Genomic DNA, 15,215 nt, shown 5'->3' on the forward strand with positions numbered 1-15,215 from the left:
CAGCGCCGGTATTCCAATGCGCAGGAGTCATCCTTAAAATTTGGTTGTCGTTTTCGGAATCTTGGTAATGTTTTGTACGAATGCGAACGGTGCCGTGCCCGACCGGCGAATGTTGGCCGAGTATTTTTGCCAACTGTTTAGGCGATTTTTAGGCATGTTGAGATGCTGCGGAGGGAGGTAAATTCAGAACTGTTTTTCTACTTTCGCTTGATTTGTGGGAAATGTTATCCCACCCCAATGGAATACGGCCCAGTGGATGGGCACATTCCCACAAAGGGGCATTAAAACTTAGATTTTGACAAACCAAGTGTGAAGTTTGGGGGTGGATAGGTTCTAACACAGAATTTTTGTTCTAAACAGGGAATATTTGTAAAAGTGTTCGGTTGCATGCAAATGCTTACTGCCCTAAACAGAAGCAAAAACATAATTTGTTGATTACCTGAGAAAATGAGAAATTTCTGAAACCATGGTTCCAGGAAACTGCAGATGCAGATGAGCAAATAAGTCTTTGAATAATTAACAAAAAATGCAAAACACATTTGCTGCCTGATAATTGCATCAAGGGGGAAACTCTCAGCTGAAATTGAGAATCACCCTGTTCTAAACACAAAAGAATATACTGTCTGTATGGCATCATGTATGGCATGTGTTTGCATTTTCATGATTTGGGTAGTTTACATGTAAATGAAGTCACTTTTTATGCAAGAAAGACTACACAATGTTAATCTGTTCTACTTTAATTTGTCTGTGTAAATGATTGAATTTTTGCTGAAGTAAACAACTTAAAAGTGTTTGACAAATACGTCTTACTCTATCTCTAACATTTCTTCTTATGTGCTCTTATTTTGGCTCAAAAGCTTGATGTAAGTATTAACAAGGAATTGCTATACCATTTTTACTCCAAAGTTGTATACAGTACTTACTAATGGATGTTGAAAAAGAATTAAGAGTTTTATCAAAACATGCTCCTGTTTAAGTCTAAAGATTTAAAATTTTTAGTTTAAATGAATCCTCTATGATCAATTGCTTGCAATTATATCCTCATGCATTTTGTTTTTAACAAGGTATGGCAAGGTCCAATTTTTTAAATTTCTCCATTATCCCAAATCTCCAAAAGCTCTTTAGCCTTTATGCTAATTTCAAACTCAAAAATTGGGCAAAACTGTCTCAAGATTTCTCTGTTTAATTCAACAAAGGATTTAATAGCATATCAAATGGGACCCTTCTTTTCAAACTATACAATACACAACTATGTAAATTTAAAATGCTTTTTATGTCTTTTTAAACTTTACACTACTTTCACAATGACAGTGACAACTTACATATAAATAGCTGTTACAATAGGGTCAGCTACAGCTAGAGTGAGAAGGAGTTGCAAAGGGGAGGTTTTGCTCCCTTTCAACATTTACTAGATATAAGGTGTATTATTTTTGAAATTAAATATCTGTTTACAATTGGGTCGGCTACGACCATAGCGAGAATGGATGTGTGCAGCAAAGGGAGGTTTTGCTCCCTTTCAACATTTACTAGATATAAGGTGTATTCTTTTTGAAATTAAATATCTGTTTACAATTGGGTCGGCTACGACCATAGCGAGAATGGATGTGTGCAGCAAAGGGAGGTTTTGCTCCCTTTCAACATCTACTAGATATAAGGTGTATTCTTTTTGAAATTAAATATCTGTTTACAATTGGGTCGGCTACGACCATAGCGAGAATGGATATGTGCAGCAAAGGGAGGTTTTGCTCCCTTTCAACATCTACTAGATATAAGGTGTATTCTTTTTTAAATTAAATATCTGTTTACAATTGGGTCGGCTATGACCATAGCGAGAATGGATGTGTGCAGCAAAGGGAGGTTTTGCTCCCTTTCAACATCTACTAGATATAAGGTGTATTCTTTTTTAAATTAAATATCTGTTTACAATTGGGTCGGCTACGACCATAGCGAGAATGGATGTGTGCAGCAAAGGGAGGTTTTGCTCCCTTTCAACATCTACTAGATATAAGGTGTATTCTTTTTTAAATTAAATATCTGTTTACAATTGGGTCGGCTACGACCATAGCGAGAATGGATGTGTGCAGCAAAGGGAGGTTTTGCTCCCTTTCAACATCTACTAGATATAAGGTGTATTCTTTTTTAAATTAAATATCTGTTTACAATTGGGTCGGCTACGACCATAGCGAGAATGGATGTGTGCAGCAAAGGGAGGTTTTGCTCCCTTTCAACATCTACTAGATATAAGGTGTATTCTTTTTTAAATTAAATATCTGTTTACAATTGGGTCGGCTACGACCATAGCGAGAATGGATGTGTGCAGCAAAGGGAGGTTTTGCTCCCTTTCAACATCTACTAGATATAAGGTGTATTCTTTTTTAAATTAAATATCTGTTTACAATTGGGTCGGCTACGACCATAGCGAGAATGGATGTGTGCAGCAAAGGGAGGTTTTGCTCCCTTTCAACATCTACTAGATATAAGGTGTATTCTTTTTTAAATTAAATATCTGTTTACAATTGGGTCGGCTACGACCATAGCGAGAATGGATGTGTGCAGCAAAGGGAGGTTTTGCTCCCTTTCAACATCTACTAGATATAAGGTGTATTCTTTTTTAAATTAAATATCTGTTTACAATTGGGTCGGCTACGACCATAGCGAGAATGGATGTGTGCAGCAAAGGGAGGTTTTGCTCCCTTTCAACATCTACTAGATATAAGGTGTATTCTTTTTTAAATTAAATATCTGTTTACAATTGGGTCGGCTACGACCATAGCGAGAATGGATGTGTGCAGCAAAGGGAGGTTTTGCTCCCTTTCAACATCTACTAGATATAAGGTGTATTCTTTTTTAAAATGAATAGCTAGCTAGCTTTATGGGGTAATGGGTAGAGAAAATTCATTTTTTTCAAGGTTGCAAACATTATGCAAAATCGTGACAGCACTTATACAGAAGCACAAATAGAGCAAATGTAATCATTAGTGGAAGTGTCCTTACAATCACATTGCCGATGTGCCCATAATCCGCATTGAGGGCATTCAACCCACTGAACCTCTTGATCATTTTTTTCATCGTTTTCTTGGAAACAGAATGCACATATAAATGGAACTTGATCGGCAAGCTTCATCTTTACATCTTTCCGTTGTTCTGTCGTGGGGAATGACAAACTGTTTTGCGGTTTCTTGTACGCTTTTCTCGTTTTTATGAATCTTGGCTGGATATCAAATTTCTTGTTCGGTGGAATGTAGCCCTTAGGTTTAAGGTCATAGGCATGTTCGTTATCCAGGCGCCCAAGGCCTTGTGCGACGGTTATTGCAGACTTAACATGTGCCATTGCTGTTCGAAGCGCTTGCGGGCTTGTTGAGCTTTGAACAATATCAGTTAATTCGGCAATTTTTGCTAACATCGCAACTCGGACACTAGCTAGATTGAAGATTAAACCAGGCTCCTCCGAATTATCTCGCAATATTTCTTGAAAGTACTTTACATTTTCACTTTCTTCCGAATCAACATTCAACTTTGTTTTGACTTTTTTTGTACTTGGCTCTTCATTACAATTGAGTTGTCGTATGTGAACTGCATGAATATGTTTGCATGCTATGCCTCGAACATTGAAGTCAATGCAGCCACAGCGATACATATGTTTGCATACACTGCATTTGGAGCAACGAATAACACAATTGCACGTGTCCTCTAATGATGAAATACAGTAAATTCGACTATCATCTTCTTGCGAGCGTACTCTCCAATTACCACGGTCTACTTTGATTACGTCCTGCTCTTTGATTTGTGCGCCGCTTTTGTGACGTTCATCTGTGGCTCTCATTTTGTAGGTACGCTTGCCCTTTTCACTCTTGATCAAGCCATCGAAAACCTTATCACGAGCTATCTTCAAAAGCTGGCAGAGTAGATGGTCGATTCGTCTATTCTGCTTCTTCTGGAAGTATAATCCTTTCAAAATGTTGTGGAATGCCTCCGTTGCCATATTTGTGTTAATGCCAGCATCAATTCGAAAACATAATGCCCATTGCTCAACATGCTTCACATACGTGGGGAAGAAGTAGCTGTAAAACCGCGGATATGTCTTTTCACACCAGCCACAAAATTCCTGGAGCTGCTTTCTAAATTTCGCTTCATCTTCCTCAAATTGCATTGTTTTCAGAGCTGCATAAACAACTGCCATGTCGTCTGTAGTTGAAATGTGTGATTTCAGGCCTTTTCGCCAATTTTTATCAACATGCCAAGCACATATCAATTTCTTACTTGGTCTTGGAAAATTTAGAACCCAAGCATTGTAAAAATTGTTTGCGTCATCTGACATGAAGACTTCCGTCTCCATGTTCCCACACTTCGCCGCCATGGCTGCAAGAAACGGGGAAAGAACCAGCTGATCTTCCCTATTTGAAATTAACCATGCTACAGGCACACCTTCTCCGAATTCGTCTATGACTAGCACTGAGATCAACTGAAAGTCATATTGGTTCGTTTTATGGGTAGAATCCATACAAATTATTTTCCTTCCATATTTTTTCAGCATATCCAACTGATATTTTGTCTGAATGCCAAGCAAAAAGTCTTCTGCAGGTAGCGAGTACTCGTTCACTCCTTGAGGTTTGTACACAAGTACGGGATTAAATGTACCATTTTGTAGCTCATTGACCCAAAAGTCAACACTTTTTGTGTCTTTGGAATCTTTTTCCATCAAGTCTACATTTAGTTGATGCTTTACGTTTATGATGTCTTTGCGATCCACAAGATGATCCCTAAATATACCACCTCCCGCGTTGTTACGAATCTCGTCCAATATCGACTCAATTTTCACACCTTTGGCAAGTTTTCCAGCAATTTCTTGCCTCAATTGGTCCGGAATCCTCAAATGTCCGAGTTTCTTTTCATGGCCTGTGTGTCCAAGACAGGCTTCCACCACAACGTTCCCACGATCTTTTGAAGAAATAACTTTCATGAAGGCAGTACAATGTCCGCCGATCTTTGAACTACCTTGCTGCTTCATCGCCCGTTTGCCTGTACCTCGCGGCCTATATGTGCCACTTCTATTGCACCGATACCAATCAATGATGGAGTTTTTGCCTTCCCTTTTCCGATACTTTACAAACCATGAAATGGTTTCCTTTTCCACTTTTTCTTTCCATTGCTTGAATTCAGCTTCAGATGAAAATCCCTGTTTATGTATCTTTAAATCCTCATCATGCGTGTCATTGGTATGCTGAATAAGCTGCGTCATGGTTTCACACCTGCGATATACAATAAATGCTTTTTGTTTATAAATTGAACTTACTGTTCAAATGCCCATTTTAAAATTCTAAAGCGATACCAACGCCAAAAAGATAACCATATTATACATGTCTACTCTCAAGTTTATTTCAGATAAGAATATTTCACAAGAAATAGAAAAAGCTGAGCTTCATCCACTAGGGTGTATTAGAAAATTATGAAATGTAAAATTTCTAATGTAGTTTAGTTTCTGTCAATAAAGCTGAAATCAAAAAGACAGCTGGAACCAAAGATTGCTGCTACGTATAATTCCTCATGGAAACATATTAACGACAGCTATTAGCGTCTTTAATCTTTTAATAATGTAGCGTTGGTTATCACTTTCTAGTATAAAATGTGTGTCAATTTGGATCTTCCAAATGTCGATAATAGTTTATATCAGTCAACTTTTATTATTTAGTTAAACAATTTCAAGATGATTTTATTTTGAAAGACTTTTTACCTGTATTCGTCGCAATACGAACAAGATATAGGCAGGTTTTTATCTTGCGTCAATGTGCTATTTTGGTGTTTTCTCTTCCGATGCTTGTACAGACAATGAGCTGAGCTGAACGTTTGTTTGCATGCACCACAAATAACGCTCTTTTTTTCTTTTGGCTTGGTACTTTGCATTTTATCCTCTTCAGTTGATACGGTTATTTCAGTAGTATTACCACCCTTCTGTGAGTGTAAGATAAAGCAAAAGTTAAATAAAAAAGTGAAACAAATTAGACAATCTTTTTCAACCGTTATTTATGAAGAAGATTAAGCATAATCAATTTCCTATGTTATTACTAAAATCCATAATCTAATTACTGATAACAACGTTTCAAAAAGTTGTTTTTGGTTATTCAATGAGTACAAAAAAGGTAATGCAAAAAAACGTACGAGAGGCGAATTAGGTCCCACTGTATGATTGAGATTTTGTGACAACGTCATCGTTTCCATGGGGATTCTATCAAGGTCTGTAGATGAACTTGTGTGCTTAATCGTGGTAGCTGTTTCCAACAGATCGCTGACCATCTACGAGGAAAATCATGATTTTTGTATAATTTCTACAAGTACATTTATATATTTATGTATATATATATTTATATTTAAATTTCATTTTCATTGTAAAGGAATCAATAATTTTTGCAGAATCAAGGTTTTGCGTTAGGTAAAGATATGTTATACCCTTACCTTGAATTGAATAACCTTCTATATTGATGGAAGGTACGTCAAGTCTCGAATTAATAGCTAGTTACCTCGTTTTCGTTTTTTGCACCCACATAATCTTCTAATAGTGAAATGGCATTCATGGCTGGTTCTTCATCGCTCGATGTGTCCGGAATGGTTATAACATCGGCTGTCCTTTTGTTTTTATGTTCATACAATGGTTGTGATATTTTTTCTGTTCTATCTATGCTATCTTTACATCTTATTTCCCCAGTTTCCAATGGTTTTTGCAGTGAAACATCAACCTCTTCTGGAATTCCAAGGTTGCATACGTTTACACGCTGCTGCATCAACCATGAAATCAGCACCTTACGAATGTACGAGGAATTTTTGGTCGGATCGCGAAGCCAACATGAAGGCATATAAACTTGTGACTGTACAACATCCTGCCAGTATTTCGATGAATTTACAAAAATTGCTGCCATCAGCACACTGATTGGTCCACATACACTGCCACATGTTTGGATTGGATAATTGACCAAGCAGCCATTCTTACATTTCTTAATGCCACTGCAACCGACAGAATGTGCAGAAGGAACGTTGTCTGGAATTTGTATCGCAGTTTGGTGAAACTTGTTTATCGCTTCCAAAATCCTTTTTAGCTGCCTTCCTAAATTCGCTGGAACTGCCCAACACAAACTGTCCAAATACTGGAAGGTACCAGAACTCAAATCTAATGTTAACAGTGCCCAGTGGTTTCCTGGCAAAGATGTTGATGAAATTTGTGTATGGTGCCTCCCATCCAATCCTACATGCAGAATGAAAATAATATTTGAAACGTTGCGAAGTTCTTCGCTCAGGGTTTTCTCGAGGTCATTGTCATTTAATGCGATCAGGCTGCTTAACGACAAAGCTCTCCGTCCATTTGAAACATTATTGATGCATGGCAAAAAAGCTTGAATCGTCTGAAGTTCTATCCAAGCATTACCGCAAAGAGTCACGAGATCGGATGTTGTGGTAGAAGGGTTGAGCAAGACCTTCGTATCCTGGTGAGGCCAAACCCATTGCTTGAATTTTTGTATCCATTTGATTTCTGGAGCAGTACAAGATGGGGTTGGTACTTCGTGAGCTGTGTTAAGCCACACCTCTGTCTCAGCTGCGTGTTTTTTCATTTTTTCTAGTTGGTGTATAGTCACCATGTTTCTAATGTCTACAGAGGTGAAGACGCGGCTTCCTACTTCTACGGCATTGAAGTTGTTGCTCTTGTTCGTAAGTGTCTCTAGTATTGACTGGCAGTCATTCAATGGTAATATTCTTGCGAACCCCTTGACTGAAGGTTTATTTAAGTTCTCAACTTTCATAAACTTTAAAGCTCCAGGCTGACGTTCCGGCGGTAAATTGGCAATGGATAAGCGCTCCCGTGATAGACCTTTGGATTTCCATTCTGCGATGAAATCCTGTAACAGTGATAAAAAATTAGTAGAATTGTTTCATTCTGTTTAAAGTTAGCGAGAGCTCTGAGGCGAGAAGGATGGCAAATTCTAGAAGCAGGAGGAAAACCATTTTTTCGCATTTATCTTTTTGATTTCCTTCATTTGGAATAGGTTATTGGCTTTTATACATACATACATTTGTAACTTGTTTTCCTTTGCAGATTAAGGCTATAACAGGTCAGTTTGGAAACCAAATGTAATTTAAAAACTTTTTAACATGTGTAAATACTTTAAATGTAACGAGAGTAAATACTTTAAATGAAAAAAGTCTTGGTGATTTTGATGATTACACGTACCTGTGATAAAACAGCTGGGCAAACCTTCTCATTGAGCTGCTGATTGGAATGGTCTATTGGAAAAATTAATTATTGTATAATGACCATCAATAAAGTAATCAAGCCCGAAAATTTAAAATTTTCGACCCCCTTTTTCTCCCCTTTACCAACACGATAACTCCTACCAGGTCGTATATACCCCCGATCATAATATTTGTTAGATCTTTAGTTTATCCGTTAATTCGTTGATTTGTAGGTCAAATGACGTCAGACACTGGCGTAACAAAGCTAACCGAGGTGCTTGGGAACAAATCGGAAAAGGAGCCCCTATATACCAAGGGCCCCTTATTATATCAAGCTAATATATACCATAAACTGCGCTACGTAACTGGCCTCATAGTTAGTAAAATAAAAACTAATTTTTGTCGTTATCACTTAATTTTACCTTTCATGACTTTCTTCCCCCGGTTTAGAATGTCACAGTATTAAAATTTAGCAAAAACTTTGGACAGCAAAAGCTAACAAAATGATGCACACGAACCTGATCTTGGTATAAAACCACCAGCAAGCCCAAATTTGTTTTTCATCTCGATTTCTTTCTGATCCGAATTTCGCACAATAAAATTATGTCAAGGACTCCGTAAATTTTTCCAAAGAATTTTCCCGCGAAAAACTTTAATCAGAAAATCTCTCTCTCATGCAGTCTCTAATTGAAAAGCAAATATCGTTTCTAAAAAGAGACCGACGCCAAGAGTCGGGCAAAATAATCGGATTAGAGCTCGCAGCTCGCCTAAAAGCCAACGAGCCGCATTCTAAAGACTTATTCCCTAAAAGCTAAGACGCTCCTGCGCATTGGAATACCGGCGCTGCGTAATTTATCTTGGGAGGTATGCAGTCCCTAGCTGCGAGTTTTAACGATGAACCCAGACATTTGCAAATTGTTTGAAAAGTTCTCCTTCTGGTAATTTTCTTCGCGAACATGAAAGCGAGGTCATGACGCAATATCCTCTGTCGGGTGGGCAGGGCAACAATTCTTGACTTGATAACGAGTTCATGCTCGAAAGGTCGTGTTAACAATCAAACTATTATATTTTCATTCTGGTACTAAATTTATTTGCTAACTGTATTATCAACACAGAGGGGTAGACAATATTAGAAGTTACATGGTGATATGTCAGTGCAAAATGACGTGAAATGGAGCCACATCGTCTGGCCTGCAAAAGGTATACGCCATTCTAGCCTTACTGAGGGGGGGGCTAGCCTGGGGGTCAATATTCAGTTAGAGGGGCCTTTTCCCAACGTGAAAAGGGTTTTCACATGTTCATTTATTCATTCATTCATTTCAAATGTTTAAGGAGGGTAGCCCTTCAGCAAAGCTGATTTTCAAGGGGCCCTCCACTTAAAATACTTACAGAAATTCTTATAAAAAACAAATTATCCTATTTACAATTCAATATTTACAATCTAAAATAAATCTTATTTTAACTTGAACTTAACTTGAACAACAAATATCTGTAACGAAAGGCAAAATGGTAATTTTCAATACACAATTCACAATTACGCCTATTTACAATTTCGCAAGATTTTTTTGAAGTTGGTCAAGGAAGATGACTGTTTACACTCAGCTGAAAGGCCATTCCAAGAACTAGCACCTTTAAACGAGAAGCATTTCTGTCCAATTTTGGAGTTTTTCTTTTGTAGCCTTAGGTCAGTTGAAGAAGATTCCTAGAATTTAAATTGGATTTTTCTGTGAAAAGATCACGCATGCGATTGATGGCAAAGGCTCGTGTCATCTGCATGCATAGACACTTTTTTTTGGATAGCTAGTGGGTGGTTGTTAATATAAATGAGGAATAAAAGGGGTCCAAGACATGAGCCTTGGGGTACACCAACATTTATTTCCAATATTGATGAATCAACACCGTTTACCCTAGAATATTGCTTCCGGTTGTAAAGGTGTGATTTAAACCATTCTAACTGCTGATGCTGAATACCATAAAACTCTAGCTTTTTGCATCGTATGCCATGGTCAACCGTGTCAAATGCCTTTTTCAGGTCAATAAAAACTAATCCCACCAGCTTCTCCAAATCTAGTTCTTTATACTAGTCATCAGTGTTTTTAAGCAAACATGTTACGGTAGAGTGAAGTTTACAAAAGCCAGACTGTTCTGGGGATAAATATCCATCATCATTCATGTGCTGGTACAATTGGTTAGTAACAAGTCTTTCGAACAGCCTTGAGATGACAGGTAAAACTGATATAGGGCGATAGTTAGACTTATCAGTTTTGTCCTCTTCTTTAAAAATTGGAGTAACTCTGGCCAATTTCCATGAATCTGGAAAAATGTTAGTTTCAAGTGATGTATTGAACAAACAGGCCAAAGCGTTTTCAATGTGAGGTAAAGCCAGTTTTAGATAAAAGCAGGAGATATTGTCATTCCCAAAGCTCTTAGAAGATTTGGTTTTGGAAATCGAATTCCTAATTTCCTGCACTTCTATCATCCCAAACTTGAATTTGACATTGTCATTAGTAATATCGAAGTTCCCAGACAGAAGAGGGTTAGGAACAGCTTCGATTTTGCTAGCTAGGTTTCCACCAATAGTACAGAAAAAACGATTTATTGAATTTGAGATTTATTGTATAAATGTGGGCATTTACATATTTGTACGAATTTACAACAGGACTACCTTCATCAACATTATCAGAAGATATGGTCATGTGGTATGGTCACAATATCAGTCTGTCTCAGTCTGCAGTGTATGGTGGTTCTCGACAAGATCTCGCGCGTGAACTGTGAACTGTCACGCGTGGATTGTCGCGTGTGCCGTCTTTGGGATTGTTGAGTGTTTTAAGTCGGCCATGTTTCGACATCGAAAATGATATCCTGGGTACCAGAGATCTGATTTGCAGTGACCCTCAGGTTCATTGAATCTATTATTAACGTTTGTTATTATTTGGGTAATTTCTATCATTTGTTTTGGAACTTTAGTAGATATTCAGGTAAAGAGAGAATAAAGAGAGAATAAAATTTACTAGAAGCAAGCAACATTCATATTCTCAGACCTTTGGTTAAAGTCTCCATTATCAATTTTTTTTTAAAAGCAAAGGCCCGGGAGGCGATCGCAATTTTGCAACCAGGGCCAGACCGCGCCTGCAAGCAAGGGTCTAAGGGTTACCATGTCTCTGCATCTTCCACCAAGATAGAATGTCAATATTTGATATCAAACTTTTTCCCGAGGGTCCTCTCCATATAATTACACAAGAATTTGCACTTATCAATAAGGCAAATGGTTACTTTTGTTGTCTATTGTAATTCAGTATCTACATAGCTTAGAATTTATACACTAAATGCAAAGTCGACTGATCTAAAATTCATGAACCTAAATGTACATAAAAATGTACCTTTGAGTGAGAATGAAACTTAGACAGAAACATTCTGGGTCATTCAGTTGCATTATCAAAGATAACAATTTACAGAGGTTTTTGGGGCTCAGCCCGTCTCAAGCAACCTTATGCTTGGATTTGCAAATCCTTAACTTTCCGAGATAATTTTTTAAACCGTTTTTTCTATTATTTTATTACAAAACCGTTTTTTCTATTATGAAGTAAAAAAAACTGTTTATATACTGATTGATATAATTTGACCTATTTCCGAACTTATTGTCGTATATTTCTATTATTTGTCTATCATTTGCATTATTTCAGTGAATCATTTTTTGCATCATTACAGTGTCTCATTTTCGTACCATGGGTTCCATAACCTCGATGAAAGACTGGGTGGGTGAAAGAGTGGATCGGTGAAATAGTTGATAGACCACCGTTCGACCATCTCTATAACAAAATGAAATGAATATCAGTACAGTCGTGGGCCTAACATGTATCCCTGCCTTACACCTGCCTTGCATCTACAAGTATCTGAACTGATCACCCTTCAGCATTTTGTGCATTTTCAAAATAACTATGTCAAAGTCCTTCTGTAAAACACATGGTATAAAGTTTTGGGCGCTTACATTTATATTTCAAATACACGCTCATAATACAGAAAGACTGTGTCTGCAGTAGCGTGCTGGGGAAAAGATCGCAGGGGGGGGGGGGCAAAGAGGCAAAATGGCGCACCTTCAGAGTTTCGGAAATATGCAGTAAAGTACAAGAGTTCGGACGGAAGCACGCCTATCTATATCTATTTATCTGTGGCCGTACCGAAAGACCTTTAAATGAAGGGGAGAAAGGGTAGTCAATCACTGACAGGACGTGAAAGAGAACTTTCAAAAAAAGACCTTAGTATTGTTCGGCTCTTTTGTGTAAGTGTTCCTCGCTTGCTAGCTGTTTTGGCAAGGGCGCCTTCGGCGCGCCTTTAAAGTGAAAATTCATTTTGGCTGCCTCTTGCCCCCTTGCCCCCTTGCCCCCTTGCCCCCTTGCCCCCTTGCTCCCTTGCCCCCTCGCCCCTGCCAGCACGCCACTGTTTGTTTGCAAGTGTTTCCAGTTTCTCATCTCTTTTCAGATCTTTTTTCAGATCTTTCTTCTAAGTTATCTTCATGACATTTCTTTAGTCACTTAATCATATCAGTCGATTATTCATAATGCCTCCTGTATATATTTGTCCAAAGTTGTGTTTCTCTTCAAATGAAAGTATTCGTTTTTCATTTCATTTTAAATTCTTTATACACAAAAATCCCTTCAGCTTACAACTAAATACCAAATAAGAAAATAAATATCCTAGTTACATTAATATAATTTATATATAGTTGAAGCTAAATTATGCACAGTATATGCTAAATTATGCACAGCAGCTGCTATAAGTACTTTAGAGTATTTTATAGCAGCTGCTCGTCCAGGGAATCGTGTTTTATGTTGTGTTCAGCTCATAAAATAACTTTTCAATTGCTTTTTGAATTTACTAAGTGTAGAGAGCTCTCCCATATTGATGGGAATATCGTTCCAGGCTTTCAGAGCCGAACAGTGAAAGCCTTTCTTGACGTATTCAAGGTTATTTCTTGGGATTTGTAGGTCTCGGCAATTCTTTGTTCGGTAGTTGGAGTGCTGGGTCCTATGATGATATTTATCCCAAAGGCTTTCGGGATATTGTCTGCTGATTATTTTGTATGTTATAACTGATCCATCGAACTTTGTAAGATGCTCAACGGTTAGCCAGTAATGAGACCAGTTGTCTTTTAGTCTGGCCTTATCAATAAGTGCACGGTACACATGTTCGAGCTGGGATTGTGAAATAAGATTTTTCAGTTTTTTAGCGAATCCAGACCGCCGTTAATCTTCTCTTTCACTTTGCTAAATTGTTCATCTCAGTTTAGCCCTTCGTCCACCAATGCCTTTGGATGGATAATTTGATTGACAAAATTTAGACACTGAATATAAAGAGCAACAGTCACGAAATTATTTGTTTAAGATAAAAGCAGTTGTAAAAGTTGCTTTGTATGGAGCTTTATTGTTTTGATTCTATATGTTATGCAGGAAACTAAGCATCAAAAAAAACTCCGTAGAGTCACAGGCAATATTCTCACATGATTTCTCTCGGTTTCTCTAATCAAATGATACATCTTACGTTTTTGCGCTGCATTACTCTAAAGTAAATCGCTCGCTGTATCGTAAATAGAAATCTCATTCGCGGGCCAAAAGCCTCATGGGATTAGAATTAATGGGCTAATACCTTGGGGCTCTATTACTGGGCGGCAAACCGCAGTATCAAAATAAGATTTCGCTCGGGTAGTTTGCCGCAGCCATAATCCATTTGTATTTCGTAGGACCCATCCTTCACCCAAAATTAGTTGGATAAACTACATTACCACAGGGCCATCAGTGTTTGGGGGGAGACAACGGGGACCAGGGCCTTCAAATGATTTTGAAAGATATGGTAATGCTAAAAGCTATTCTAAAACATCACACCGAAAAGGTCATTTTGCCCACGTCCTTTAATAAAAACAGGTAAGCTCCACCCCTGTTAAGTAGTTTCAGGACCTTGAGTGGGGGCCTTTTTATGTCTAAATTTCAGAGGCTAATACCAATACTTTTCTACTACCAGCCACCCCTGGTCCACCATAACCCCTAATGATTTAATCTTCGCAACTCGCTTTATTTCTGAATCATTAAGGTGCAGTGGTTTTGAGATTTCAACTTTATTTGTCCTCCGTGGATGGCCAATAATCATGTATTCAGTTTTTCGGGTTTACGCTTAGTTTGTTCATCCGCATCAATTCCGAGATTTTTTCTAAATTCTTTGTGGGCATTTGTAAGTAGATCTTCAATGTTACTAGATGTTAATGTAACATGTGTGTCATCTGCAAACATGCTAGCCTTACAGAATTCTCAGCACTTTTCAAAGTCATTTATGATAAACAGGAGTGGTCCAAAGCATGATCCTTGAGGTATACCACATGCTACCAATCTAGCCCCCGACTGTTGTCCATTAACTGAGCAGAATTGTTTTCTATTACTTAAGAAGGATGTAAACCATGCTCCCGAAATTCTCCTCATACCGAGTGCATTTAACTTTTTCATCAGTATTGCATGATCTATGGTATCAAATGCCTTTTTCAAATCCAGAAATATGGCCAAGTTGAGCTGTTTTTTGTCCATGTTCTCATACCAATAGCCAGTGCCATTTATCAAGGATGTTATAGTAGAATACAGTTTTCGAAAAGCAGATTGATTTGGGGTCAATACTTTGTTCGCTATGAGATATTTAGCAAGCTGATCGTGAACTAGTCTTTCCAACAGCCGAGAGAAAACTGAGATGACAAAGATAGGTTTATAATTATTTCCATCCCTTTTTAAGCCTGATTTAAAAATCGGTTTGACTTTTGCTAATTTTCAGATATCTGGGAAAGCATCATACTTTAATGATGAGTTGAAAATCATGTTTAGTGGTTTCCAAATTAAGTCTGTGGCATCTTTAATAAGCGTAGTGGAGATCTAAAGTATACTTCAGCTGTTGCTTTTGTGGGTGTCGTCCCTCAACCACACCCCATCCGTGCGGCTCTTGCTATTTCTATCAATTCTTTGATT

At 37.9% G+C, this 15,215-nt stretch overlaps 1 protein-coding gene across 1 annotated transcript; it reads right to left on the minus strand.

The window, feature by feature from the left end:
* Positions 1–170: 170 nt before the first annotated feature.
* On the minus strand, positions 171–7,621 carry LOC148959883 (uncharacterized). Its single transcript, XM_089109775.1, has 4 exons — positions 6,516–7,621; positions 6,157–6,291; positions 5,732–5,949; positions 171–5,249 (listed from the first exon to the last, which is right to left on the minus strand). Exons 1-4 carry the CDS (start codon positions 7,596–7,598, stop codon positions 2,942–2,944), a joined length of 3,744 nt encoding a protein of 1,247 aa, XP_088965901.1. The 5' UTR covers positions 7,599–7,621; the 3' UTR covers positions 171–2,941.
* Between the last annotated feature and the right edge of the window lie 7,594 nt (positions 7,622–15,215).

This window comes from Rhopilema esculentum, chromosome 8 (assembly GCF_057945365.1).
Source record: "Rhopilema esculentum isolate cy_ngs chromosome 8, ASM5794536v1, whole genome shotgun sequence".
Classification (NCBI taxonomy): domain Eukaryota; kingdom Metazoa; phylum Cnidaria; class Scyphozoa; order Rhizostomeae; family Rhizostomatidae; genus Rhopilema; species Rhopilema esculentum.